At 50.3% G+C, this 25,109-nt stretch overlaps 1 protein-coding gene across 3 annotated transcripts in view; it reads right to left on the bottom strand.

The window, feature by feature from the left end:
- The window catches only part of SCARB1 (scavenger receptor class B member 1), a 68,787-nt gene extending 49,288 nt beyond the window's left edge, over nt 1–19,499 (bottom strand). For 2 of the 3 annotated variants that reach the window (XM_084762981.1, XM_084762980.1), the window contains exon 1: nt 19,145–19,498. In XM_084762981.1, coding sequence (XP_084619107.1) covers nt 19,145–19,270 — 126 coding nt within the window. In that variant the 5' untranslated portion in view covers nt 19,271–19,498. Of the gene's footprint in view, nt 1–19,144 lie in introns of all 3 variants that reach the window. The other variant, XM_084762982.1, reaches the window with a different exon arrangement.
- Between the last annotated feature and the right edge of the window lie 5,610 nt (nt 19,500–25,109).

Here is a 25,109-nt window from a genome sequence, read left to right as displayed (position 1 = left end):
GGGCATCTGTCACCATGGGAACAGACGAAATCTGACAGACATTAGAACAGGGAGTCCAGGCAACAGCAAGAAGCCAGGAGCTAGATACGCACAGGGCAGCCCAGATCCGATAGTGACACTTGGCTAAGTGACTGGCCAGTGCCTGGTGATCCTACCACCTCCCTGGATTCTGCCCTCATCACTGTGGAAGAGAATGAGAGACGAAGACACCTGATGTCAATCTTGGGCTTCTGTGCACACATGCACTCGTGCGTGCGCACATACACATGTAATAAATACATAAGCAAAATAAACATCCCGGCGTAGGTGGCGCACACCTTTAATCCTAGCACTCAGGAGGCAGAGGCAGGCTCTGTGAGTTTGAGGCCAGCCTGGTCTACAGAGTGAGTTCCAGGACAGCCAGAGCTACACAGAGAAACCCTGTCTGGAAAAATACAAAACAAAAACATAAAACCCCTTGTTCCTGTGTGACTTTTCCTGGGGACTCTTTCCATTCACCCCTGACAAGGTGACCTCTGACCAAGGAGGTGATCTGGCCCATCCAGACAGGTCAGCAATGCGTTTACTGTGGTCATTTACAGAAGGATGGGGTGACTCAAAAGCCACTGTGTCATCCTTTTCCCCCACCCTGAGCAGCTGCTTGCTGCTTAGCTCTTCCTGGGCAACCCCCTCACTCCCACAGGACTCAATCTTTCAAGGGTTTCAGCCATTAATCACAGTGACTCTTAATTTCAACATGACCACACAGTGTCCTTCCTGAAGCATTCCACATGAGGTTGACCCACTACCTCCTAGCCAACCAACCGCCGTGCCTCAAACTGGGACTGTGCCGGAGTCAGAGTCAATAATGGGGTGGCAGATTAAAAGGAGGCAATCCATTAGTCAGAGTGGCCCCTTATGCAGTGTGACTGGAGCCTACAGCAAGAAGAGCCCAGGCCAGGCATGGTGAAAAACACCTTTAATCCCAGCACTCGGGAAGTAGAAGCAGTCGGATCTCAAAGCCAGCCTGGTCTACAAAGAGAACCCAGGACCAAAAAAAACCAAATACCAAAAACAAAGAGCTGGGACAGAGACACCAAGGTTGACTACAGGGACAAAGCAGGCAGTGACTACAAGCTAACAAAGGAGGGGAGGGGACTCTTAGGAGCCATGGTGGTAGCCATAGGCACCCAGTCTCCAGAACAGCCAGAAAGGAAATGGGTGTCGCAAGTCACCTAACCGTGGTCAGAGATGTGATCTAACCACTGTAGGTCACACAGCTGGCAGAAGGCTCAGCCAAAACTTGGAGCCAAACCTGAGGCCTCCAAATCAAGCTTTTGCCCACTGCGGTGTCGAGGGGCTCCCGCTGCTAAAGCAGGTTGAAGGTCGAAGCTAGGAAGGGGATGAGCCTCGGAGGGAGAGGGGAGGACAGACAGGGAGGGAGAGAGAAAGGGGACAAAATAGGTAAGAATGTGTCCACACACCACACACGCTTCCCACACCTGTTCGTGCCACATCTACCTGCCACCAGCTAGAGAGATAAACACGCAACGTGCCTGTCCATACTGTAAAGAGTCACTCAGTCATAAAGAGGCAGGATGCGCAGACATACGCTATTACATAGATCAACTTGAAAGCAGGCCAAGAGAAAAGAAGCCATATTCAGGATGCAGGCGAGGTCAGGTGTGGCGGTGCACATCTGTGGGCCTTGCATCCCACAGACTGAGACGGAAGGATTGACACCAGATCAAGGCTAGTTGGAGCTACAGGGCAAGGCCTGGTCTCAAAAAAAAAAAAAAAAAATCGAACAACAGGGCCCGGCGTGGTGGCACATGCCTTTAATCCCAGCACTTGGGAGGCAGAGGCAGGCGGATCGCTATGAGTTCGAGGTCATCCTGGATTACAAAGTGAGTCCAGAACAGCCAAGGCTACACAGAGAAACCCTGTCTCGAAAAAAAAAAAATCAAATAACAAAAGCAGAATGTCACAGGAATAAAATCAGAGTTTGTGTACACCAGAGGGAAGTTCAAAACCAGATCGAAGCAGGTATGTAGGGATAGGCCTAGAAGGTTCTATGAAAGGCAAGGAGCACTCGAGGGTAATGTTTCCCTCTGGCAGGGCTGCAGGCCCACAGGCCCTCAAGACTCCATCTTTTCACCTGGGGCTGACTTACCTTCATGAATGTACGCTTTGACCTTTGCTAGAACTATGTACTATTTCACAATAATAAGAAACAAAGAGTGGGAGGCTCGGTGAGGGCCGGGAACAGACGGTAGAAGGAACTCCCAAGGCTAGCACCCGGTTAGGACCCCAGCTATGATGGAGCACTAGCTGAGATGGGGCTCTCGGCCCAGGGGAGCCACTAGAGCCTCCGGTGCCAGGAGGCCAGATGGGACCAGTGCCAGGGCTTAGGATTCCTGTGGAGCTCAGAGGCCAGGACAAAGGAAGTAGGACAGGAAGAGTCCCCAACTCCAGAAGGCCAGCTCTGATACCCAAGGACTTCTACAGGCGCAAGGGTGGGTAGGAACCGTGGGCTGAGCCCAGCCCGGCCAGTGAAAGGATTAACACCTCTTAGAACATGGAGATGGGGCTGGCAAAGACAAGAACCTTAAGGAGGGGCTGGTGCAGGGGACTCTAGCCCACGTAGCCCCTATTGCCACCACCCTATTGCTACCAGCATAGAGCCCAGCTCAGCCAGGATGGTGCTGGTCAGTGTCTGTGCAGGGTCCCTGGGGATTACACGTGTCAGCCACAGCCAGGGCACCCTGCTTAGAACCTGGCCAGCTCCTCAGATCCTGGAAAACAAGGCTAGGAGGAGGAGTGACAAGAAAGGGCCGGTGGCACAGGCAGCAGGAGGAAAGAGACCTGCACAAGACAAACATCTAAAGTGAACAACTACAACCAAATCGGACATGGTGGGCAAGCCTGCCGGCCCAGCTCCTTGGGGGGTGGACAAAGCAGGAGGAATGAACTTTTCAAGGCTAGCCTGGGAAACTTGGTGAGATTAACTTTGTCTCAAAAATAATAATACGTCAAAAGCTAGGCCTTCAAAATGGCTCATAGAGGAAAGGCCCTTGCTGCCAAGTCTTAGTTCAGTCCCTGAGCCAAGGTGATGGAAAAAAGGAAATGGACTCTCCACGGATGCCCTCTAATCTTTACATGGCCCCTATATAAACAAACAAGTAAATAAGGGCCTGAGAAACAGCTCAGCGTGCACTGCTCTAGAAACGGGCTTAAGTTCAGTTTCCAGTACCTCAGTTAGGTAGAGTTCATTGTAACTCCTGCTCCAGGGGATCTGGCGCCCTCATGTGGCCCCAACAGGTCCCGCATTCATGCGCACATACCCACACATAGATACATATAATTAAAGGGTGTTTTGTTTTGGTTTGATTTTTTGTTTTCTTGAGACAGGGTTTCTTTGTGGAGTCCTAGCTGTCCTGAACTCACTTTGTAGACCAGACTGGCTTCAAACTCATAGAGATCCTCCTGCTTCTGCCTCCCATGTGCTGGGATTACAGGTATGAGCCACCGTGCCCGGCATAATTAAAGTTTCTTAAAAAATAAATAAGTGGGGGGCTGGAGAGATAGCTAAGAGGTTAAAAGCACTGGCTGCTCTTCCAGAGGTCTTGAGTTCAATTCCCAGCAACCACATGATGGCTCACAATCACCTATAAATGTGATCTGATGCCTTCTTCTGGCCTGCAGGTGTACATTCTGGCAGAGCACTGTATACATAATAACAAATAAATAAATCTTAAAAATAAATAAATAAATGTAAAAAAGTTTTTAAATGAGATTTATTGGGCTGGGCATGGTGGTACACGCCTGTAATCTCAGCACTCGGGAGGCAGAGGCAGGGGGATCGCCATGAGTTCGAGACTCGCTTGGTCTACAAAGTGAGTCCAGGAACAGCAAAGGCTACAGAGAAACCCTGTCTCCAAAAACCAAAAGCCAAAAATAAAATAAAATAAAATAAAAAGATATATATATCTATATATAGATATATATAGATATATATGTTTTTTTTAACTGCACATGTATACAGTGTTCTGACAGAAATAAATTTTCTGACAGAAAATAAACAAGGTAGATTTAACGGAGAAAGTACAATGCTGGAAACAGAGGCATCACAGGCAGGGGCCAGGCTGTAGCTGCAGGCTGTGGGCAGGATGGCAAGCGTCCTTGACTCTAACAGAGGTCCGCGTGTATCCTCTGCAGGGTCAAGGAGTTTGGGTGAGTACCAATGTGGCTGACTGGCCTGTGTTAGCAATTCTTCCAAAACAATAATTTGTAAAAGAAAACCTGAAGGTAGGAGTGTGGCCCGTGGCTGAGTGTACCCCAGAGGAGAGCAGGACATGGTGGGGCAAGGCTATAATACTGTAAGCTACTCGGGTAGTGGCCGAATCAGCCTGAGACATCACCAGCCAGTCTGAGGGCCATAGGGAAACCTGGGCGTGTCATGAGCGAGCCTGGTGATGGCTTGAGGTACCAAGCAGAGCAGAGTTCTGTTGCAAGCACTGGTGACAGGCCCACCGGGGATGTGTGTCAACACGGTGAGCCATGCTCAGCAACTTGTTACGCTAGGTACATAACAGGTGCTATTTCCTTGCCCTCGCAAGAGTCGGAACAAGGTGAAAAGGCACAGAGAATTTTTTTTTTCCTCGAGACAGGGTTTCTCTGTTTAGCCCTGGCTATCCTGGACTCGCTGTGTAGACCAGGCTGGCCTTGAGCTTACAGTGATCTGCCTGCCTCTGCCTCTTGAGTGCTGGGATTAAAGGTGTGCGCCACCACGCCGCACTTAGATGCAGAGAAGTTTAAGGCACTTGTTAGACGTTACCCAGCAGGGAATCGGCAGAGCCAAGATTAAAACTAGAAATGCCACCCCCCACCCCCCCACCCCCCCACCCCCCGCCAAGGGCCAAGCCCAGAGACTTTGCAACTCTTTTTACAACCTTGACAGTGACTCTCCAGGAGTACCCACCTCCTACCTCTCCTCCAGACAGATGGTAAGTGCCCAGGCCACGGCTCAATTTAGAAAGGGACACAAACAGGGGCCCTATCCCTGAGGCTCAGTTTCGGCCCCCCACCCTATACTGTCCCAGAAGGGTGGGGCATGGCCCAGAGTTCTGAGCAAGAGCCAGCAGGCGCTTTGTCTGGGGCTAGAGCTGACTCTTGAGCCACATTTGCAGAACATGCCCAGAGTGGATCCACTCCTCTGCATCTGAACCTGGTGCCAAGTGTAGTGAAGGTCACAGAGGTCTGGGATCGGTTCCCCCCCTCACCTCAACTTGCATCTTAGGGGGCATCCAGAGACTCAGGGGAGGCACATAGGCTTGAACTTTGGCATGATGGACCCTGACATCTCCTGACACACACACCTTTTGTGTGTTTGTTTGTTTGTTTGTTTGTTTGTTTGTTTGTTTTTCGAGACAGGGTCTCTCTGTGTAGCCTTGGCTGTCCTGGACTCACTTTGTAGACCAGGCTGGCCTCGAACTCACAGCGATCCATCCACCTGATTCTGCCTCTCCAGTGCTGGGATTACAGGTGTGTGCCACCACACCTGGCGACATCTCTCCCACTTTATCAAAACACTTCCTCCCACTCCTGAAGGTGGATATGAGCAAAGAAAAGGTAGGTGGATTCACCATAAAGTAACCTGACTACCCCTCACCTACCAAGATATCTTTTCTTTTCCTAGGCCCTGCGGCCCAGCCTGCCTGGAACAGACAACCTGGCCCACAACCAACCAGCACTGGCTACCAGCCACCCCCATAGCCTTGAACAGACCACAGCTTCCTCTGAGCTCACATGGGTGGCTATGCCAGGCAGTGGTGGCACATACTTTTAATCATCCCAGGGACAGCCAGGGCTACACAGAGAAACCCAACCAAAACAAAAACCCATGTAGACTGGCAAGATGGCTCAGCCAGTAAAGCCCTTGTGGCCAAGCCTGCTGACTTGAGGTCAGTCCCCCCCCTCACACACACACACGGTGGAAGAAGAAGAAAACTGACTCTTACAAGTTGTTCTTTGCCCTTTCTTTACTCACGCGTAATACACACATAACCTTCTCACACACACACACACACACACACACACACACACACACACACACACACACAGAGAGAGAGAGAGAGAGAGAGAGAGAGAAAGAGAGAGAGAGAGAGGGAGAAATACGTGTGATTTTAACAAAATAAAAGATGAGCCAGGCTTGCATGGTGGCACACACCTGTAATCCCAGGATTTGGGAAGCGGAAGTAGAAAGATTGCCAAAAGTGTGAGATCAGCATGGGCTACAGTGTGAGACCCTGTCGGTGTTGATGATGATGACGATGATGATGATGATGACGATGATGATGATGATGATGATGATGATGATGATGGTGATGAGCTGGGCATGATGGCACATTCCTTCAATCCCAGCTATATAGTGAGTTCCAGGACAGCCAGGGCTACACAGACAGACCCTGTCAACAGGCTTGGTGGCAACCATCTTTACTTACTGAGCCCTTTCAACCGCGTTTTTTTTTTGTTTTTTTTTTTTTTTTTTTTTTTTTTTTACTTTATTCTATTCTATTTTAGTTTATTTTGAGGCAGGGTCTCATGTAGTCCCTACTGGCCTCCCTGGATAGTCAGGGTGACTTAACTACCAATTCTTTTGTTTTAGTCTCTGGACTGCTAAGATTACAGGTGTGTGATGGCACTTAGTTTATTTTTGTTCTTCATGCCTCTGGGCCACACCTCCTCAGTTCTTCAATACGGATTACTAGCAGGAGAAAGCAGTGTGTCTGTGTGTGTGTGTGTGTGTGTGTGTGTGTGTGTGTGTGTGTGTGTGTCGGGGGGGTAGTCCTTCAAGCACTGTCAATCTTGTTTTTTAGACAGGGTCCCTCCATGGACTGGAGCTCCCCAATTCAGCGGCCAGAGTTCATCGAGCCCCAGGGGTTCTCCTGTGCCTCCCCAGCACTGGAATTACCAGCTTTTTTTTTTTCACCTGGCTTCTGGGAATCCAATTTACCTCATCTCCCTGGAACCTGAACCAGCTCTTTTAAACCACAGCACCTATGTGGTGACAAGAGCATTCTGTTTGTGACAAGAAGAACTGCTAGGCCAGCCATGGAGGGACAGTGGCACCATGGCATCTATAGCCTGGTCTGGCACGGGACTTCATAGTGCCAAGGGTCCCAGAACACCCTGTGATTTGGCCTGTCCACTTTGGGTAAACATTTGGGAACCCAAGGCCCAGTGCCACGCATCAGTTCCAATACTGGGGACAGAGAACAAACTCCACAGAGGTCTTTGCCCTCTCCTGAGCCCAGAATTCCCATGAGGACAACGTGGCAGAAGAAGAAGAAGAAGAAGAAAAAAAAAAGCCCGAAATACAAGTAAATGTCACAGGTAAACAGAACAGTGTATTGGGTTTGAATCAACCTCAGCGAGCTCTCACTGGAAAATGTCACAGGCATGAGGCCATACACACACACCTGACTGGTGCACAAGGGGAGGGGGAGAAAAACGAGACAGGAACTATATTAGAGGACAGAGCACTGGCTTCGTGGCATAGGGGAAGGACCTAGGACCTCTCTCTGGCTGCTGCACTGGGACTTGGGGGTGGGGGGACGGACACACAGGAAACTTTGTGTTGGCATATAAGCGGCCTGCCTTTAGGCTACCTAGCAACCTGTGACATCATCACGGGCCGACCACTAGGTGTGCACCAGGGTCCCAGGATATAAAAAGGCCAACCTGTCACCTTGTCTTTCTCTCTCACTCTCCTCACTCATTCTCTCTCTCTCTCTCCTCTTCTCTTTTTGGTTTTTTGAGACAGGGTTTCTCTGTGTAGTCTTGGCTGTCCTGGACTCACTTTGTAAAGTAGGCTGGCCTCACAGAAAGCCGCGCCTGCCTCTGCCTCCCAAGTGCTAGGATTAAAGGCGTGTGCCACCACTTTCTCTAGCACACCCCTTCTCTCTCTCTCTCTCTCTCTCTCTCTCTCTCTCTCTATATATATATATATATATATATATATATATATATATATATATCCTCATGCCCCCTCACAAATAAATCCCTCCATATTCATATCAGTTGCGTGTCATCTCATTTTTAATCGTAACTCCTTGGAAAGGAGTTCTAGAATCCAGATGAAAGGTTTAGGGACAGTAGCCAAACTCGAGAAAGGGACAGAGGTAGGAGACTCACTTCCCTGAGGCTCAAGTGTGGTAAGCAGACAGAGCAAGTGAGGGCTTGCCCCCAAGGTCTCCGCTGGAGGCCACAGGATGGAAGACCACAGGCCAAGCTAACCAGGAAAGTGAGGGAAGACAGACCTGGAGGTGAAGACAAGGTGACCCCACACGGCACACCAGAGGTCAAGGCTGGAGTTTAAGAGAAAGGGGGCCCAAGGGGGATGATTTGAGGCTGAGTAGGTCAGTAAGGTGGACCTAGACATATGTCACCAGAGTAGGGCTGAGGTAAGGTAAAGGACTCATCGCCTCAAGAGTGAAAGAGGCCCCAATCCCTCAAGACCCAAAAACGACAACCAGAAACCCCACAGCTAAAGAAACTCAAGGGTTCTTCTAGAAGTTTCCAGAGAAGGTGGAAGGAACTTCATTGAAATGCCAGGAAGCGAGTGAGCGTCAGGCCACTCCTGTTCCTTCCCCTCCCTAGGCAGCTGAAGATCACAAAACAAAGGGTGGGGTATGTGTGTGTGTGGGGGGGGGGGACGGACAACAACAAGAAAGCCCTGGGGGTTGGGTCTGAAGAGGCCATGATGCTGAGGAGGCGCTGGGAGTGGAGTCATCCCTGAGTAGCAGCCCCCGAAGTGCAGAGCCAGGCTGAGCAGCGAGACCTGGTTTTTTTGTTGTTGTTGTTTCCATTTGTGGCTCAGCCTGTCCTGACCCTGCCCTAGGCCAGCGGAGGCCAAGGCCACCTGGGATGGAGGCAGAGGGAGGGGAGAGAGGTAAAGGGGTTACATGGTTTTGTTTTTCTGTTTTTCCTTTTTTTTTTTTAATGGACTTTTTTTTTTTTCAAAGGTCCGTCACACTGTAGCCCAGACTGGCCAGTTCCTATTTTTGCCGGGGCCCCTGGCTCAATCCTCCTCAATTAAATTGACACCCAAGACAGGTCCAGAGCAGAAGGTGTTAGGTTTCAAGACTGGGGAGGAGGGGACCAAAGGCTGAGGTGCCTACTTATCAAAGCAGACCTGGACACCAGATTCTCTCTGCAACCCTCACTCCCTACCCCGTTTTACCGGGCCCTCTTGGCTGGCATACCCTGCCCTCCACCCTAATCTCTTCAGCCCCTGTGTAATCTGACCATCTGGGCCTCCTGGCGGCTGCTCCGGGTTCCCCTCTTTCCTCTCCTTGCCCTGCCCCTGCCTCACATAGCTCAGGGTCATGCCCACTCTGGCTCTGTTCTCCCTCTTACCTACAGTAAACCTTCTCTTCCACCACACCTAGGCGCTGCCATGGTTCCTTTTCCTTTTCAGTTCCTTTCTCATTCATTTGGTGATGAAACCTGGGCCAATTCATGTTTCCTTTCTTCCTTTCTCTTTTTTCTTTCTTTCTTTTCTCTTTCTTTCTTTCTTTCTTTCTTTCTTTCTTTCTTTCTTTTCCCCATTCAGAATGCTAGAGGCCTCTCAGCTGAATTCCTGAGTCCTAAGATGGAAAGTGTCAAATATCCAGTGGCAACCTAGGGAGGCCCTCACGGTGGCCCAGGGCTTCTCCTTTGCTGGCCAAGGATGTGTGAACGGTCCCCGGTACCCCCTAGAAGTCACAACTGGCCACAGAGCCAGCAGCCTGGACCAAACCTCTTAGAAACCAAGATGTACATAGGCTAGGAACTGCAGAGAGCCAAGTGGTCCCCCAGGACTGGCTCCAGCGTCAGCTGCTGGGATCCAAGGCCAGAGTACAGGTTTCCAGGTAGCCGGGCTCCTAGAGTTGGAGTGTATCAGGGTGAGTCACTGTGGGAGGACAGCAAAGAGTCTATCCTTCCAGGAAGGCTCCCAAGGTCCTTCCAGGAATGAAAAAAAGGGAGCCTGGCTTCAAAATGCCAGTTGGGAGGATCTAACTACTGCACAAGGTGACTGCACAGTGACAATGACCCTTTTTTATTTTCTGCAGTGTTGGAGCCAAGTGGCTTGTACCTGCTAGGCCATCAGTCTACCATGGAGTCACATTCCCCCCTGCCCCTCAGCACATGCATCAGCATATGTGTGCATGAGTCCATGTGTGCCCAGAACAATGACCCGTGTGCTTGCATGCACATGTGGATGGGTTGCAACTCGAGTGGTACACAGAGAAACACACATGTCCACACATGTTATCACTGGACCGTACACCAAGCTGTGTGTGCTGCTATACCCAGGGGACACCATTATGCAGACACGCACCAACAGACACATGCACTGGAGACATGAATACTTGTGGATGTATGAGGAGCCAGAAAGGAACAGAAATAAACGTTTGGAACTAAAAATAGAATAGCCACAGCCGCGGCCCTGAAAGGAACTAAAATAGTTACTCACATGCCATGGGCACCGGAAGCCATAGGGACCGGAAGCTAGGCAGCAGGAAAGAAGAAGAAAACAGAAGAAATCCCAGCACACCCAAGCATTCCTACCCAGGACCCGGGGAGCGCGGGGAACCTTACAGGGACACTCATTGTGACATTGGGAGGGGAGGGCCAGATCTCATTTGGGGAGCAGCCTATGGAAGCCCAGGCAGATCGTAGCCGCAAGGTCACAGGGTGCCACAAGCTGGGGAAAGGCAGAACTTCCTTCCCATCTGAGGCCTCCTGAGGAGGCATCAAAGAGCTCTGACTGGCAGCCTATGGAGGTAGGTCACGGGAGAAAAGCCCAGAATCTACCCATGAGCCCATGCAGATAAATGGAAGGCTAACCCAGGAAGGGAAAAAGAAGGAAGGACCAGGGTGGCCTTGTGTCTCTCTGGTCAAGGCAAGGTGAGCTGTTCAAAACCCAGAGGTTACAATCTATCAGCCAAAGCTGTATCTTGGTTCTGTTGCCTAAATCTGTGTGACCGGGGGCAAGTTACTTTCTATTTCTGTGTGTCTGTCTCTGCAGAGGGAGCAGGAAGCAACTGTAGCCATTTAGATCCTACATAAAAAGGCTTTGAGGAACCTCAGACACTCAGAGTGACCCAGCGTCTCCAAGCTGCTATGTGCCTTCAGTACCACCTTCCAAGTGCCAGGCCAAGCAGCTCTGCCAAAAAGTCACAAAAACAACTCAGGGACCGTGTAGACATGCCAGGCTAGCCCCTCGTCTGAGAGGTCCCTGGGGCTCTATAGGGAGTTTTGGGAGGAGACTAAATAGAATTGAGGTGAGGACAGGTGGACAGCCAATGACCACCCATCCCAATTAGCTCCCCAGCACCCTGCCCTCCCCACTGCCGCCGTTCAGGAGAAAGAACGAACCGCCTATAGGCCTGTGACACAGTAAGGATGGTGGGCTGAAGACGGCTCAGAGGTTAAGAGCGTTGGCTACTCTAGTAACGGGTTCCCAGCACCCACATGACCAGTCACATCCCTTTGGAACTCCAGTTCCAGGGAATCCTGACATCTCTTCTGACCCTCCTCGGGCACCACACACATGTGACATGCAGACAAAACACTTGAACACTGAAAATGATAAATAAATCTTTTTTGGTGGGGGGAGGAGTGTGCTTTGAGACAGGGTTTCTCTGTGTAGCCCTGGCTATCATGAAACTCACTCTGAAGACCAGGCTGGCCTGGAACTCACAGACAATCGCCTGCTTCTGCCTTCCAAGTGCTGGGATTAAAGGTTCCTGCCACCTGGGGGACATGGCAGGGCCTCTGAAGTGGGTCTGGGTATAGTGGGCTCAAATCAGGAGGATGGCAGGGCGGGCGGAGTTAAGGGAAAGCAAAGAGAGACAGATTGGGTGGGGACCTTCAAGCTCCTGAGAGAAATTTGAGGCTCACTTGGGAAAAGACAGGGAATGTCAAAGGGTCTGAGCAGGGAGGCCATTGTCCCTCTGGCTGCCTGCATGAAACAGGGTAAAACTACCACACAGGGCCAAGCAGGCAGAGAGGCCACGGAGGTAGAGGGGTTTTAAAGGGTGAGCCCCCGCCCCAAGTGTGTGAAGTCAAGATGTTGATGAGCCAGCTATGAGGTAGCAGCAGGAAACAGCAGAGAGAACAAGCAGGTAGGGACAGCTTGAGGCTTCTGCTCTGGATGGGGGGGGGGGGAGGACAAGATGGGGATGGGGGTGGGGCGAGGGGTGACAGAACAGATCAAGCACCTGGGGCGAGTTCAACAGGAAATCTCACTTCAGGACAGCAGAGGTGACGCACTCATGGACACAGGAAAGATTCTGGTGGCCCCGTGGCTGGACATCTGCGTGCCAGGCTGGGTTCTAGGTGAAACACACAGAGGTCCCAGTGCTGGTGGGCTTGCCTCTGGGATGGTCACACACACCTCAGGAGAGTCATGGGCAATTACAGTCTCCAGCTGTTTCTTTAAGTGACAAGGACCTGTGTTGTCACCATGCCGCCTGTGCTCGCTAGTTTTATGTCGACTTGACTTGACACAGCGTATTGTCATCTGAGAGGAGGAAGCCTCAGTTAAGAAAAATGCCTCCTGGGCCGGGCGTGGTGATGCACGCCTTTAATTCTAGCACTGAGGAGGCAGAGGCTGGTGGATCGATGTGAGTTCAAGGCCAGCCTGGTCTACAAAGTGAGTCTAGGACAGCCAAGGCTACACAGAGAGACTCTGTCTCAAAAAAAAAAAAGCCTCCTATTGAGATGAGGGAGGATAGTTATTGATTCTCATTCAGAATTTTAGACTCACCAAGATATGAAAGATGTTTTCTACAATGTTGCCAAATGCAATTAACCAAAATACCTTGAATGTAATGTTCATATGATCCCTGATTGTTTCCCACTTCTTCTTGCTGTACGCAATTTTTCTACTTACGTGTAATAATATAAATGTATATGCCAAATAAATAAATAATTTTTAAATTTAATTAGAATACAAAAAAGAAAGAAAGAAAAGAAAAATGCCTCCATAAGATGTAGGCAAGCCTATGGAGCATTTTGTTGTTGTTGCTTTTGAATGTTTTGTTTTATTTCCTTTGTTTCGAGACAGGGTTTCTCTGTGTAGCCTTGGCTATCCGGGACTCGCTTTGTAGACCAGGCTGGCCTCGAACTCACAAAGAGCCATCTGCCTCTGCCTTGCAGAGTTCTGGGATCACAGGTTTGTGCCACTGGCGCCGGGCTGAGCATTTTCTAATTGGGGATTGATAGGGAAGGGCCCAGTCCAATGTGGGTGGGGCTACCACAGGGCTGGTGGTCCTGGGTTCTGTAAGAAAGCAGGCTGAGCAAGCCATGAAGAGAAAGCCAGTAAGCAACATCTCTCTATGGCTTTCTGCATCAACTCCTGCCTCCAGGTCCCTGCCCTGTCTGAGTTCCTGCCCTGGCTTCCTTCAATGTTCAACAGTGTGTAAGGCAAATAAACCCTTTCCTCCCCAAGTCTCTTTGGTCATGGTGTTTCATCACAGCAATTGTAACACTAAGTTGCTGCTTCACTTGTCGTTTTGAGTGAAATTCATAACACGTGGATACGTTCTCTTTTTTTTTGTTTTTAAAGAGGTTAGGTGAGTTAGTGCAGATCTGTCACCCCAGCACTCAGGAGGCTGAGGCAGGAGAATTTCAAATAAAGCCTGGGCGATACAGTGGGACCTTGCCTCAAAGATGGCTCAGCAGTTAAAGACGCTTGCTGCCAAGCCTGATGACCTGAGTTCGATCCCTGGGACCCACACAGTTGAAGGAGAGAACTGACTCCTGAAAGTTGTCCTGTGACCTGCACAGACAATGCTATGGCACAGTCCTCCACTCACACACAAACAAATACATACATTTCATATTTTACAAGAAAGAATCATTGTGGGCTGGAGAGATGGCTCGGTGGGTTAAGAGCTCTGGCTGCTTTGCCAGAGGACCCGGGTTCAGTTCCCAGCACCCACATGGTGGCTCACAACCACCTGCAAGTCCAGGTCCAGTGGATCTGATGCCCCCGTCTGGTTTCTGAGGGCACTGCACACACAGATGTACATGCAGGCAAAACACCTGTATGCATAAATTAAACAACAGTCTACAAAGAATCACAGAGACGCCATTATCTACTTTGTGTGTCTGGTGTACACTCTTCCACATCTTTTTTTCTAAACTGTAATTGCATTAACACTAGTCTCCTGAAATTATAGAATACTCTTAGGATTTTGTTGTTATTGGTGGGGTTTTTTTTTCTTGTTGTTATTTTGTTTTGTTTTGGTAGTGGTGGTGGGTTTTTGTTTGTTTGTTTGTTTGTTTTTGTGTTTGTTTGTTGGTTTCTTTGTTTGTTTTGAGACAGGGTTTCTCAGTGTAGCTCTGGCTGTCCTGGAACTCTCTGTAGACCAGGCTGACCTCGAACTCAAAAAGATCAGCCTGCCTCTGCCTTGTGAGTGCTGGGGTTAAAGGTTGCACTACCACCGATCACTTTAGGGTGTGTGTGTGTGTGTGTGTGTGTGTGTGTGTGTTTAATTTTGCCCCTTTATGTTCTGCAGGGCTGGGAACTGAACACAGAGACTTGCACATGTAGGCAAGCATTCTATCACTGAACTCTCTCCTTGGGTGTCTTTTTACCTATTTACTTATTTATTTGGCAGGGTCTCTCTACACAGCCTTGGCTGTCCAAGGAACTTGATTTGACTCAGAGATCTACCTTCTGGCTGTCTTTTGAGCACTGGGATTAAAAGAGTGCACCAGGCCAGGCATGGTGGCGCATGCCTTTAATCTCAGCACTTGGGAGGCAGAGACAGGCAGATTGCTGTGAGTTCGAGGCCAGCCTGGTCTAGACAAAGTGAGTCTAGGACAGCCAAGGCTACACAGAGAAACCCTGTCTCGAAAAAACCATAAAAAAAAAAAAGAGTACACCAATGTGCCTAGCTTACACTTTATTTAAAGACCGTGGCTCACTAAGTTACCTTGAACTTCCTGTATAGGCTGTGCAGGCTTTGAACTTCCTCAACAGCCCAGGGCCAGCTTTGAATTTACATTGCTCCTGCCTCTCAGCCTCCAGGTAGCTGGGATTACAGGGCAGGAGGCTGGGGAGTAGGGACTTTAACAATAACAGAGCTTTTTCTCCATCACTCATGTCTTTCTGACACCTGGCCCTTCTTACTTTTTTTTTTTTTTTTTTTGACTCTCCCCAGCAGCTCATTATACAGAGAGGTCTCTTGCATATTTCCTACTTCCCCATGGAGGGCAAATCAGGCACTGCCACTTAGAGTCCCTCCCAGCCCACCTCAGGCCATGCTTACTATAACTAGCTCCTCAACCTTTGCTACGGGGCCCAGATCCCTTATCTGGAGAGAGGAAGAATTCCGCGGCCTTGGCCTATTTCACAACGCTGTGGTTGTGCTCAGAGCAGGAGCAGGCAGCCTCACAAGACGTTTCCAAAGGCGCTTATAATCTCCTTTGTAACGTGCTAATCCCTCAGGGGGAACAAACCAGATCTGGCCCCTGTCTCACAGGAGACAACCTGCCTCCCAAGTGATGCCTTGGTCCCAGCTAGCACATGGCACAGTAGGCCTGAGCTCCTAAGCTATGAAAACTGTCACCTACATGGGCATCATGTTCCTGCCCAACCTCTGGGAGCTGAAGCTGTGAATCAAAGCCACCAAGCAGATAGCCAAAGAGGGTGGATGTGATGAGAGAAGAAATGAGGGGAAGAGGATGGTCCCCCAAATTGTCAGTGGGAGTATGGCTGAAGATACCAAAGTCCAAACAGAGGGTGCCTGTGGGCCCACAGGCTAAGAATCACATGGTGGAAGTGTTCATGGACTTCCACGGGAGGGTATGTGCTTTCCGTAGCCTGAGACAAAGAAGTGGCCAGGCAACAGAGGAACCAGTAAACAAAGGAATACCACACCGCAATGGGGAAGGCAGTAAGAGATTAGCATGTTCTGCCTGTCATGCAAAAACCTTTGAACAGGGCTGGGAAGGTAGCTCCGTGGGTAAAGTGTTTGCTAGAGGATCCGAGTTCCAGTTCCCAGAACCCAAACAAAAACTGTACACAGAGCCAGGTGTAGTGGCGCCCGCAGGCCCTTTAGTCTCAGCACTCGGGAGGCAGTCAGGTGGATCCCTGAATTTGAAGCCAGCCTGGTCTACAGAGCACGTTCCAGGACAGCCAGAGCCACACAGAGAAACCCCAGCACTAGGCCAGGTGGAGACAGGCAGATCCCAGGGACTTAACTGTCCAGTGGCTAGCAGAAAAGGTGCACCCCATATTTAATGGGAGAGCCGGTCTCAAAAACTAAGGCAGAGCGGGGGTGTGGTGGCGCATGCCTTTAATGCCAGCACTCAGGAGGCAGAGGCAGGTAGATATCTGTGAGTTCGAGGCCAGCCTGGTCTACCTAGCGACTCCAGGACAGCCAAGGCTACACAGAGAAACCTTGTCTTGAAAAAACAACAGCAAAAACAAACAAACAAACAAACAAACAAAAAACCCAAGGTGAAGAGCCGTTGAGGAAGACACCCATCAACCCCTTGCGACATGTGTGGCAAGTCCACCCACGGGTGCTCAAGCATACACACACACCTTTGATCACTAACACTGAAGAGAAAAGCCATACTATTTAAGGCAGGCATGGTGGTACACACTTTTAATCCCAGCACTCAAAAGGTAGAGGTAAGTGGATCTTGGTGAGTCTGAGGCCAACATGGGCTACACAATGAGTTCCTGGGCTACATAGTGAAACCCTGATGTGTGTGGGGGGGGGAGCAGGGGCTCAGTGGGCAAAGTGCTTGCTGGGCAAACATGAGGACCCGAGTTCAAACTCCCAACAGCACATAAAATGTTGGGCATAGCTGAGAGTGCATCTGCAACAAAACACTGCCTGACCCTTACACACAAATATATATGTGTCTAAAAATGATAGTAACATCAGAAGAAAATAAGAGTGAAATCTCTCTCTCTCTTTCTCTCTCTCTCTCTTTCTGTGTGTGTGTGTGTGTGTGTGTGTGTGTGTGTGTGTATACCCAAGGCCTGTTGCATGCTGGGTAAGTGCTCTACCACTGAGCAACACCCCCAGTCCTGATTTATTTATGTATTTATCTATGTATTTATTTATTTTATGTATATAAGTGCTCTGGTTTTTTCATGCACACCAGAAGAGGGAATCAGAAGGTTATGAGTCACCATGTGGTTCCTGGGAATTGAACTCAGGACCTCTGGAAGAACAGCCAGTGCTCATAACCACTGAGCCATCTCTCTAGCCCCTGGTTTTTTTTTTTCTTAAACAACCAAGTATTCCTGCTTTTTACACACCAACTTCTTTAACTGACACACACACACACACACAAAGCATAAAACATGAAAACTCAAAAGACAAGGCTTCCATTCAAGTCCCACAGACCAAAAGTGGCCAAAGTCAACTCTGGGGTCACCCCTCCCTGCTCCCCTCTGTCCCCTCCCACCAGTCAGTCTCTGAAGTGAGCTTTCTTTTCCCACAGGAGGTCCGGGCTCTGCTCCAGCCTGAAGAGGCTGTCTTGGGCTAGGCGTGTCTTCCTGTCTTCCTTCACGCCACTCAGCCCCCAACCAATCGCCTTGGGAACTTTCTCACGTAAGGAACTGGAAGCCGCTCACTGAAACTTAAATCCCCAAGCTTCTAACTGTAGGACAACTCAGGCAGACTTGCTTTTCCTTTTTCAAGGACAGGGGAGATCTCTTTCACACACACACACACACACACACACACACACACACACACTGATGAGTCAGGCGGTCCCAAAGTTAACGCCCACCCCACGGCCCCCATCCCCACAGGCATCCTTAGTCTCTGTGCCAACCCAATAAAGAAAACAGCCCTGAAAGGTAAGACTCCCCGTCACCCCCAAATAGGAGATCAGGAGCCACCTGCTGTCTCCACCCACTGCAGGCAAGAGGAGGAGCAGGCAGCCAGTCCATGTGCTGGGTACACAGGGCGGGGTCCTAGCGTTGCTGAAACCACAGGCTGCCACTGAGACAAGACTGTCACCGCTACTTTGCCAGGCCTACAAGAAAGGCCCAGAATAGTTCTGGTGCTCCAACGAGAAGAAACTTCTCTCCACCCAGACATGGCAACTCCTGGGACCTTGGGACTTCTGTGGCCCCTAGATTAGAGGATCTTCCAGGTCCAAGGGTTGAGAATCTAAAGTGTGGCCAAGAGGACTCAGAACTGCCCACCAGAACTCCCGGGAAAGCCCCGCCTGTGGCTCCATCTGGAAAACCAACCAGGTCCTGGGAGGTAGCTGCTAAGCCTAAGAGAGAGCAGCCTTCATTCATTCACACAGTACACGGAGCCAGTCTTAAACTCCCAGTAAACAAACCGGCGAAGAGGAAAGATGTCAGTCAATCCCTGTGTGTCAACAGCCCCGTCTATATCTCAGGTCCAGGTCTAACTGGACCTTCCCTAAAGGCCGGCTGGCCAGCCTCCATTTCCCCTTCCGTGGTAACCCAGCATCTGAGAAAAACCCTTAGCTGGAGTGTAATTACACGGTAATCTCCAGGACTTAATGAGCTCCCGATTCATTCGGAGGACACCGGATCCCAGGGCAGAGTCTGTGGCTTGACAGGCACCGCCCGCGTAATATAGGTGCCCCGTTGAAAGGGCAAAACGGGGCCTAAGGCTGAGATCAAGGGAGAGGCCCCGACTGCCTGCCCTCGGCAGACCTGGGCAGTGTCTGCTTCTGCCAGAGCCTGGGGCGCAAAGCTACTTAACGCTCCAGGCTGGCTGGCAGTGTGAGGGCGAGCCAGGGCATCGCTGGGACATCTGGGCGGGAGGAGACAGGCAGAGCACCCACTGAGAATTGGATGCCAGTAGGAGCCTCACAGAGGTATAGGGAATACCAGCTACACGCAGCCCTGAGGCCACTAGGTACTGCCATCGGTTAGAGTGTGCGAAAGGGCTGGAGGTCAGGGCAGCTGCAGTCGAAACTCAGGAACAACCAGGCCACACTTCTGCTCCAGTGAGGGTCAGGCCCCCCGTGAGAAACTGGTGACTCAGACCTCCAAGTCTTTGGGGGTGAGCCTGGGCCTCTCAGGTAGTGGGAAAGTAGCTTCACCGTCCCACCCCGCTTCCCGATCCCCCTCCCCGCCCGAGAACGCGTCACTCACCTTGAGCACCTGCTGCTTGATGAGCGAGGGCACCATGAAGATCATGACAACCCCGAGCGCAGCAAACAGCAGCCCCAAGGCGCCCAGTCCCACAGCCACCCAGCGCGGCCTGGAGCTGCCGCCCATGTCCGCGTGCGCGGCTGGGCTCGCGGGCTCAGGGCTTGAAAGGATCGGCGACAGAGACTTCGGAGGCCACAGAGATGACAGAAGTCCAGGCTTCCTCAGCAGCAAGGTGAGTACCAGGTGGTGGCCAGCGCAGTAGTAGCCACCGCAGGTGACCAGTGGATTTATGTGCCATGGCCTAGGCAGCCCGCCCCCTCGCTCAGCGCGGGATTCCGGCGGGGGGTGGGGGTGGGCGGGGAGTGGGCGGTGCTCCAGTGGTGAGGCGTGGGCGTGGCTTCCCTCTGGCGCCGCCCCTTGGAGCTGCGCACCTCTCAATGCCGGGTGCTTGGAAGTGTCTGGATTCCCACAGCGCGCTCCTCTCTCTGCTGCCTTGTCTTGCGCTGGTCTAGGTGGGAACTGAGGCACTCTCCACAGAACGCTGAAGCCCCTGGCACCGTCGACACCCGCTAAGCTCACTCCCGCGACCTCTTCTCTCTCCCGACTGTAGCGAATGCCTTCCGCTCTAGCATCCCCTGTCTTGCGTCAGTTGCAATCAGCTAGGGCCTGCCTCCGGGCCACGCACGCCCTCCACTCAGAATTTCGGATTTCGTGTCCCTCAGGATCTTTGCACACCCTGCACTCAGAATTCCAGGCCCCAAACACCCGCAGGGCCCCTAACTCCATCCAGGAAGGTGTTTGAGAGGCTTATCAAGCAGAGATGCCTGGCCTGCTGACTCTTTCTTATCACTCAGAGCCACCGGCTCGCTGGCGCTCAGCTGTGCGTTCTTCTGCCATAAACCCCACTCAGGATACCAGCAGAGCGGCGGGGACTCTGTTTTCCCCTGCCCTGCCCAGTGGGCAGTTGGCTCATGCCCAGGCCACAGCCAGAGCCTTTAACCCTAAGTGTTCCGTGTTACAGCCGAGAAAACTGAGTCTGGGTCAACTTAACTTAGCGAAGGCTGCTTCCCACTCAGGACAATCGCAGTTGAGAAAACCCAGTCCCACGAGCGTGAAATGACACCAGCTCCCCTTGGACAACCGCCGGCGGACCAGGTCCTTAGCTTTGTAGGGTGCTGTTGGGTCACACAGGATGGCCCAGTAGTGTCCCTGACATCAGGTACCCTAGGTTTAGAAACCTAAGCATATGGGCCGCTCTAGCTCCCGTTAAATCCCAGAAGGGCTCCTCTTGGGGACCACCTTCAGCAACATGTCCCCAGGTCGGGATTTACTGGGCACTTGGTAAGTTCTGGAGAGACAGCCAAGGTAGACTTCCTGCCCCGACCTCCATCAGGCCAAGAGTGGCAGCAGGTACAGAGGAACCTGGCCTGCGATGAATCCCACTCCAAAGTCCCCAGGCCCCTCTGCACCTTGCATCCTCTTGTGCAATGTGGAGGTGATCCGAACTGGTCTCCTCCAGCTGCAGAGCCGGTTGGTAGCTGGCCAGCCTCTGAGCCTGGAATATGCAGGTGTGACACAACTGATGTTCCTAGGTCCCACCCACCTCTGCCCCTTTGTTCAGCAGACTCCTAGCCTCCTTTTTTTCTTTCTTCTGTGTCTGTGTGTGTGCATGTTTGTCGGTGCAGCTGAGTATGTTGTTTGAGACAGACTATCCTACCAGGAACTGGGTTTGATTGGTTAGAGAACTCTGGCTGGCCATCCCGCCCCCAGGGACCCTCCCTCCTGTCCCTGCCTCCCCAGCAAGGGAACTATCAGAATAGCTTGTTTGTTTGTTTGTTTGTTTGTGACTTATTTATTTTAAGTGTGCAGTTGTCTTTCCACGTGTATGTTTGTACATCATGTGCCTGCCTGGTGCCCTCAGAGGTCAGAAGAGAGCGTCGGATCCCCTGGAACTGAGGTTAAGGACAGCTGTGAGCTGCCATGTGGATGCTGGGAGCTGAACCTGGGTCCTCTGTGAGAGCAGCTAGTGATCTTAAGCGCTGAGCCATCTCTTCAGGCCTGTGTGCTTTATTTAAATATGGATTCTGGGCATTGATCTCAGGACGTTAGGCAAGCAGTCTACCAACACCACCATTTCCCCAGCTTACTCTTGAGCCCACGGGACTGTTTCTCTAGATCCTTCCATGGCTGACTCCTCCACTTGCAGGTCTCAGCCCAAAGCCTACTCATCAAAGAAGGCTGCGTGTCTAATTTGTTGAAAAAAAAATGGGAGTCCTCAAAGGCACGGTGGTGCATTCCCGTAATCTCAGCTTTTGGGAGATAGAGGGAGAAGAAACAGGAGTTCAAGGCCAGTTTGGACTACATGAAAACCTGTCTCAAATAAGCTGACGAAAAGGGCTGGTGAGGTGGCTCAGAAAGTAAAGACACTTGGTAGACAGCCTGAAGACCTGACTTGGGATTAAAGAACCCATGACGGATGGAGAGAACAGACTCGGGGGCCATGGCAACCCCCCACAATAATAATAACTAATAAAAACTTAAATTGAAAGAAAAGGAAACGTGTGTTCTATTCATTTGAAATTGTCTATTTATCTCTCTAAAGAGAGATTTTTTTAAGGTTTTTTTTTTTTTTTAAGATTTATTTAGGGCTGGAGAGATGGCTCAGAGAGTAAGGACACTGACTGCTCCTCCAGAGGTCCTGAGTTCAACTCCCAGCAACCACATCATGGCCCATAACCATCTATAATGTGATCTGATGCCCTCTTCTGGCCTGCATGTGTACATGCAGGCAGGCCATTGTATAATAAATAAATAAATAAATAAATAAATAAATAAATAAAAGATTTATTTAATGGTTATTTATACATATTCTGCCTGCATGTAAGCCAGCATGCCAGAAGAGGGCACCAGATCTCACTGTAGATGGTTGTGAGCCACCATGTGGTTGCTGGGAATTGAACTCAGGACATTAGGAAGAACAGACGGTGCTCTTAACCTATGAGCCATCTCTCTTGCCTCTATGATTTATTTTTTAGATTTTGTGTATTTGTGTAGTTTCACAAGGAGGCCAGAAGAGGGCGCCAGAAGAGGAACTCCAGGAGGAACTGGCATTCCAGGCAGTTGTGAGCCACCAGGTGAGTGCTGAGAAGGAAACCCAGATCCTGTGCTTGTAACCACTGAGCCATCTCTCCAGCCCAGAAGTTGGTCCTTTTTGAACACCAATATATTCCTGGCACCTAGAACTATGCCTAGCAAACCACCAAGCAGGTCCTGGATAAAAAATTAAGAATTCAGGTTGGCAAGATGTTTCTGTGAAGAAAAAAAAAAAAAGGCGTTTGCTGCCTAGCCTGATGACTTCAATTCAATATCCAGGGCCCACTCAGTTGAAGTTAAGAACTGACTCCCTCAAGTTGTCTTCTGACCTCCAGGCTACCTACACACAAAATAAATACATGTAGTCAGGCATGGTAGTGTATACCTTTAATGCCAATACTAGGGTGGCAGAGGCAGATGAATCTCTGTGAGTTCAAAAACAGCCTGTTCAAAAGAAAAAGAGAAGAAAAGAAAAGAAAAAGAAAATTAAAATGAAAAAATGAAAAGAAAAAGAAAAAAGAAAAGAAAAGAAAGGCAGATCGCTGTGAGTTCAAGGCCAGCCTGGTCTACATAGTTAGTCCAGGACAGCCAAGGCTACACAGAGAAACCCTGTCTCAAAAAAAAAAAAAAAAAAGCCTGTTCTACATAGCCAGGACTACATAGTGAGAGCTTGTCTCAAAAATAATATATGCAAATGCTAAACACTTTTTAAAATATATTTTTTTATTTATTTTATGCATGAGTGCTCTCTCTGCATGTACACCTGCATCCCAGAAGAGGGCATTAGAGGGTATAAATGGTTGTGAGCCACCATGTGGTTGCTGGGAACTGAACTCAGGACCTCTGGAAGAACAGACAGTGCTCTTAACCTTTTTTTTTTTTTTTTTTTTTTTAATTTAAGCAGACTATTAGGGAACTCATTTATTCATTACTCATGGACTCATGATTAATAAGACTTCACAGAAGGGAGCTAGAAAGATGGCTCGGTGATAAAAAGGACTTGCAGAGAACAGGAGTGTGCCCCCCCCCCCAGCACCCTTGTTGGACAGCACACAACCATCTTTAACTCCAACTCCAGGGGATCTAACACCTCTGGCCTCCTCAAGCACCTGCATTCGTGTGCACAAGTACTCACAGAGAATAATTAAAAATAAAATAAACCTTTAAAAATAGTGTCCTTGAGTCCCATGAGGCCTTCAGCATCCTTCAGGCAAGTGCTGCTTTGTTTTGATGACGTCATTGTTTCCTGGAAGTTTGCCAGTCAGCTGAAAGCTCAGGTCAGCCACCCACCCTCCCCCCCCCACCTCCCTTTTCTTGCTACCCACTTGCCTTGACCAATTCAGCAGTCCAAATTGTCGCCAAGTCTTCAAGGTCCAAATCTACGTGATGCTTACCTCAGAGAGCCCAAGGCCGGGGCTAGGCTTTGGGGACAAGCTACGCTATCATTGGATGACACATACAGGAAGAACAGACATTAAAGGATGGACAACACATGTGACCAAGCCTTGGCCTTGCTGGTGGGAGTCAAGGAGACAACACAGCATGGCCGAGGAAGAAAGAGGAAGGTCGCTTCTGGGTGGCAGAAAAGGCCTGTAGGGGAGGCTCACCCAAGAAAGGTCTGTCCTAGTTTGTGCTCTGTTGCTGTGACCAAACCCTGACCAAAGGCAACTTGGGGAGGAGTTTGGTTTGTTTCAGCTTACAAATCATAGTATATCATTAGGGGAAGCCAAGGCAGGTACTCAAAGCAGGAACCTGGAGGCAGGAACTGAGGCAGAAGCCATGGAAGGGTGCTGCTTCCTGGCTTGCTCCTCATGCCTTGCTCAGTTTACCTTCTTATATATCCCAGGATCACATGCCCTGGAGTGGCACCACCCACAGAGAGCTGGACACTCCCACATCGACCATGCATCAAGAAAATGCACACTCTCACGCTCAGGCCAGTCAGATGAGGTGATTCCTCAATAAATGTCCCCTGCTCCCTTGTGACTCCAGTTTGTCAGGTTGACAAAACTTAACCGGCCTAAGGGTCAGAGGATGAATCTGGGGGAGCCGTGTACCCCATCAGAGGGACCCCTTCAGTGCAGAGCCTTCCACAATCAAAGCACAGCTGGAAGCCAGGCCTGCCAACCTGGCTATTTGGGAGGTTAGAGGCAGAAGGATCATAAGATCAAGGCCAGCCTAGGGACCAGAACGAGTTCAAAGCTAGCCACTTGGCGAGAGCCCGTTTCTAAGGGTAAAAAGAGGGCAGGGTGACTCAGCAAAAGAGAGTTCGCTAGTAGCATGTAAATGGGCCTAGGTTCAGAAAGAAAGGCACCCCAGCACTCGGGAGGCAGAGGCAAGTGGACCTCTGTGAGTTCAAGGCCAGCCTGGTCTACAAAGCGAGTCCAGGACAGCCAAGGCTACACAGAGAAACCCTGTCTTGAAAACCAAAAAACAGGGGGCTGGAGAAGTGGCTCAGTGGTTAAGAGCACAGCCTGCTCTTCCAGAGGTCCTGAGTTCAGTTCCCAGCAACCACATGGTGCCTCAGAATGATCTGTAATGTGATCTGATGCCCTCTTCTAGCAAGCAGATGTACATGTGATAGAGCACTCCTATGCATAAAATAAATAAATATTAAAAGAAAGAGAAAAAGAAAACCAAAAAACAGAAAGAAAGACATCAAGGATCTCCACCGGGGACCCCAAAAATGCAGGCTGCACACAGCAGTGGGCACCTGAGATGTGCCCACACCTCCAACACTGGACCTGGAGGCCCCGTGAGGCCCCACCTCGTTTCCCAGGTCTGTACCCCAAAGAGAGAGAATGCCCACGTCCAGGGCGACTCCTGTGCCCAAGGTTCCATTTTTGTGATCTACAGCAGCCCGGCCACCTCG

This window comes from Acomys minous (assembly GCF_964271855.1).
Source record: "Acomys minous genome assembly, chromosome: 16".
NCBI classification, from domain to species: domain Eukaryota; kingdom Metazoa; phylum Chordata; class Mammalia; order Rodentia; family Muridae; genus Acomys; species Acomys minous.
Note: the sequence above shows the minus strand (reverse complement) of the source record. Positions and strands in the feature narration are given on the sequence as shown.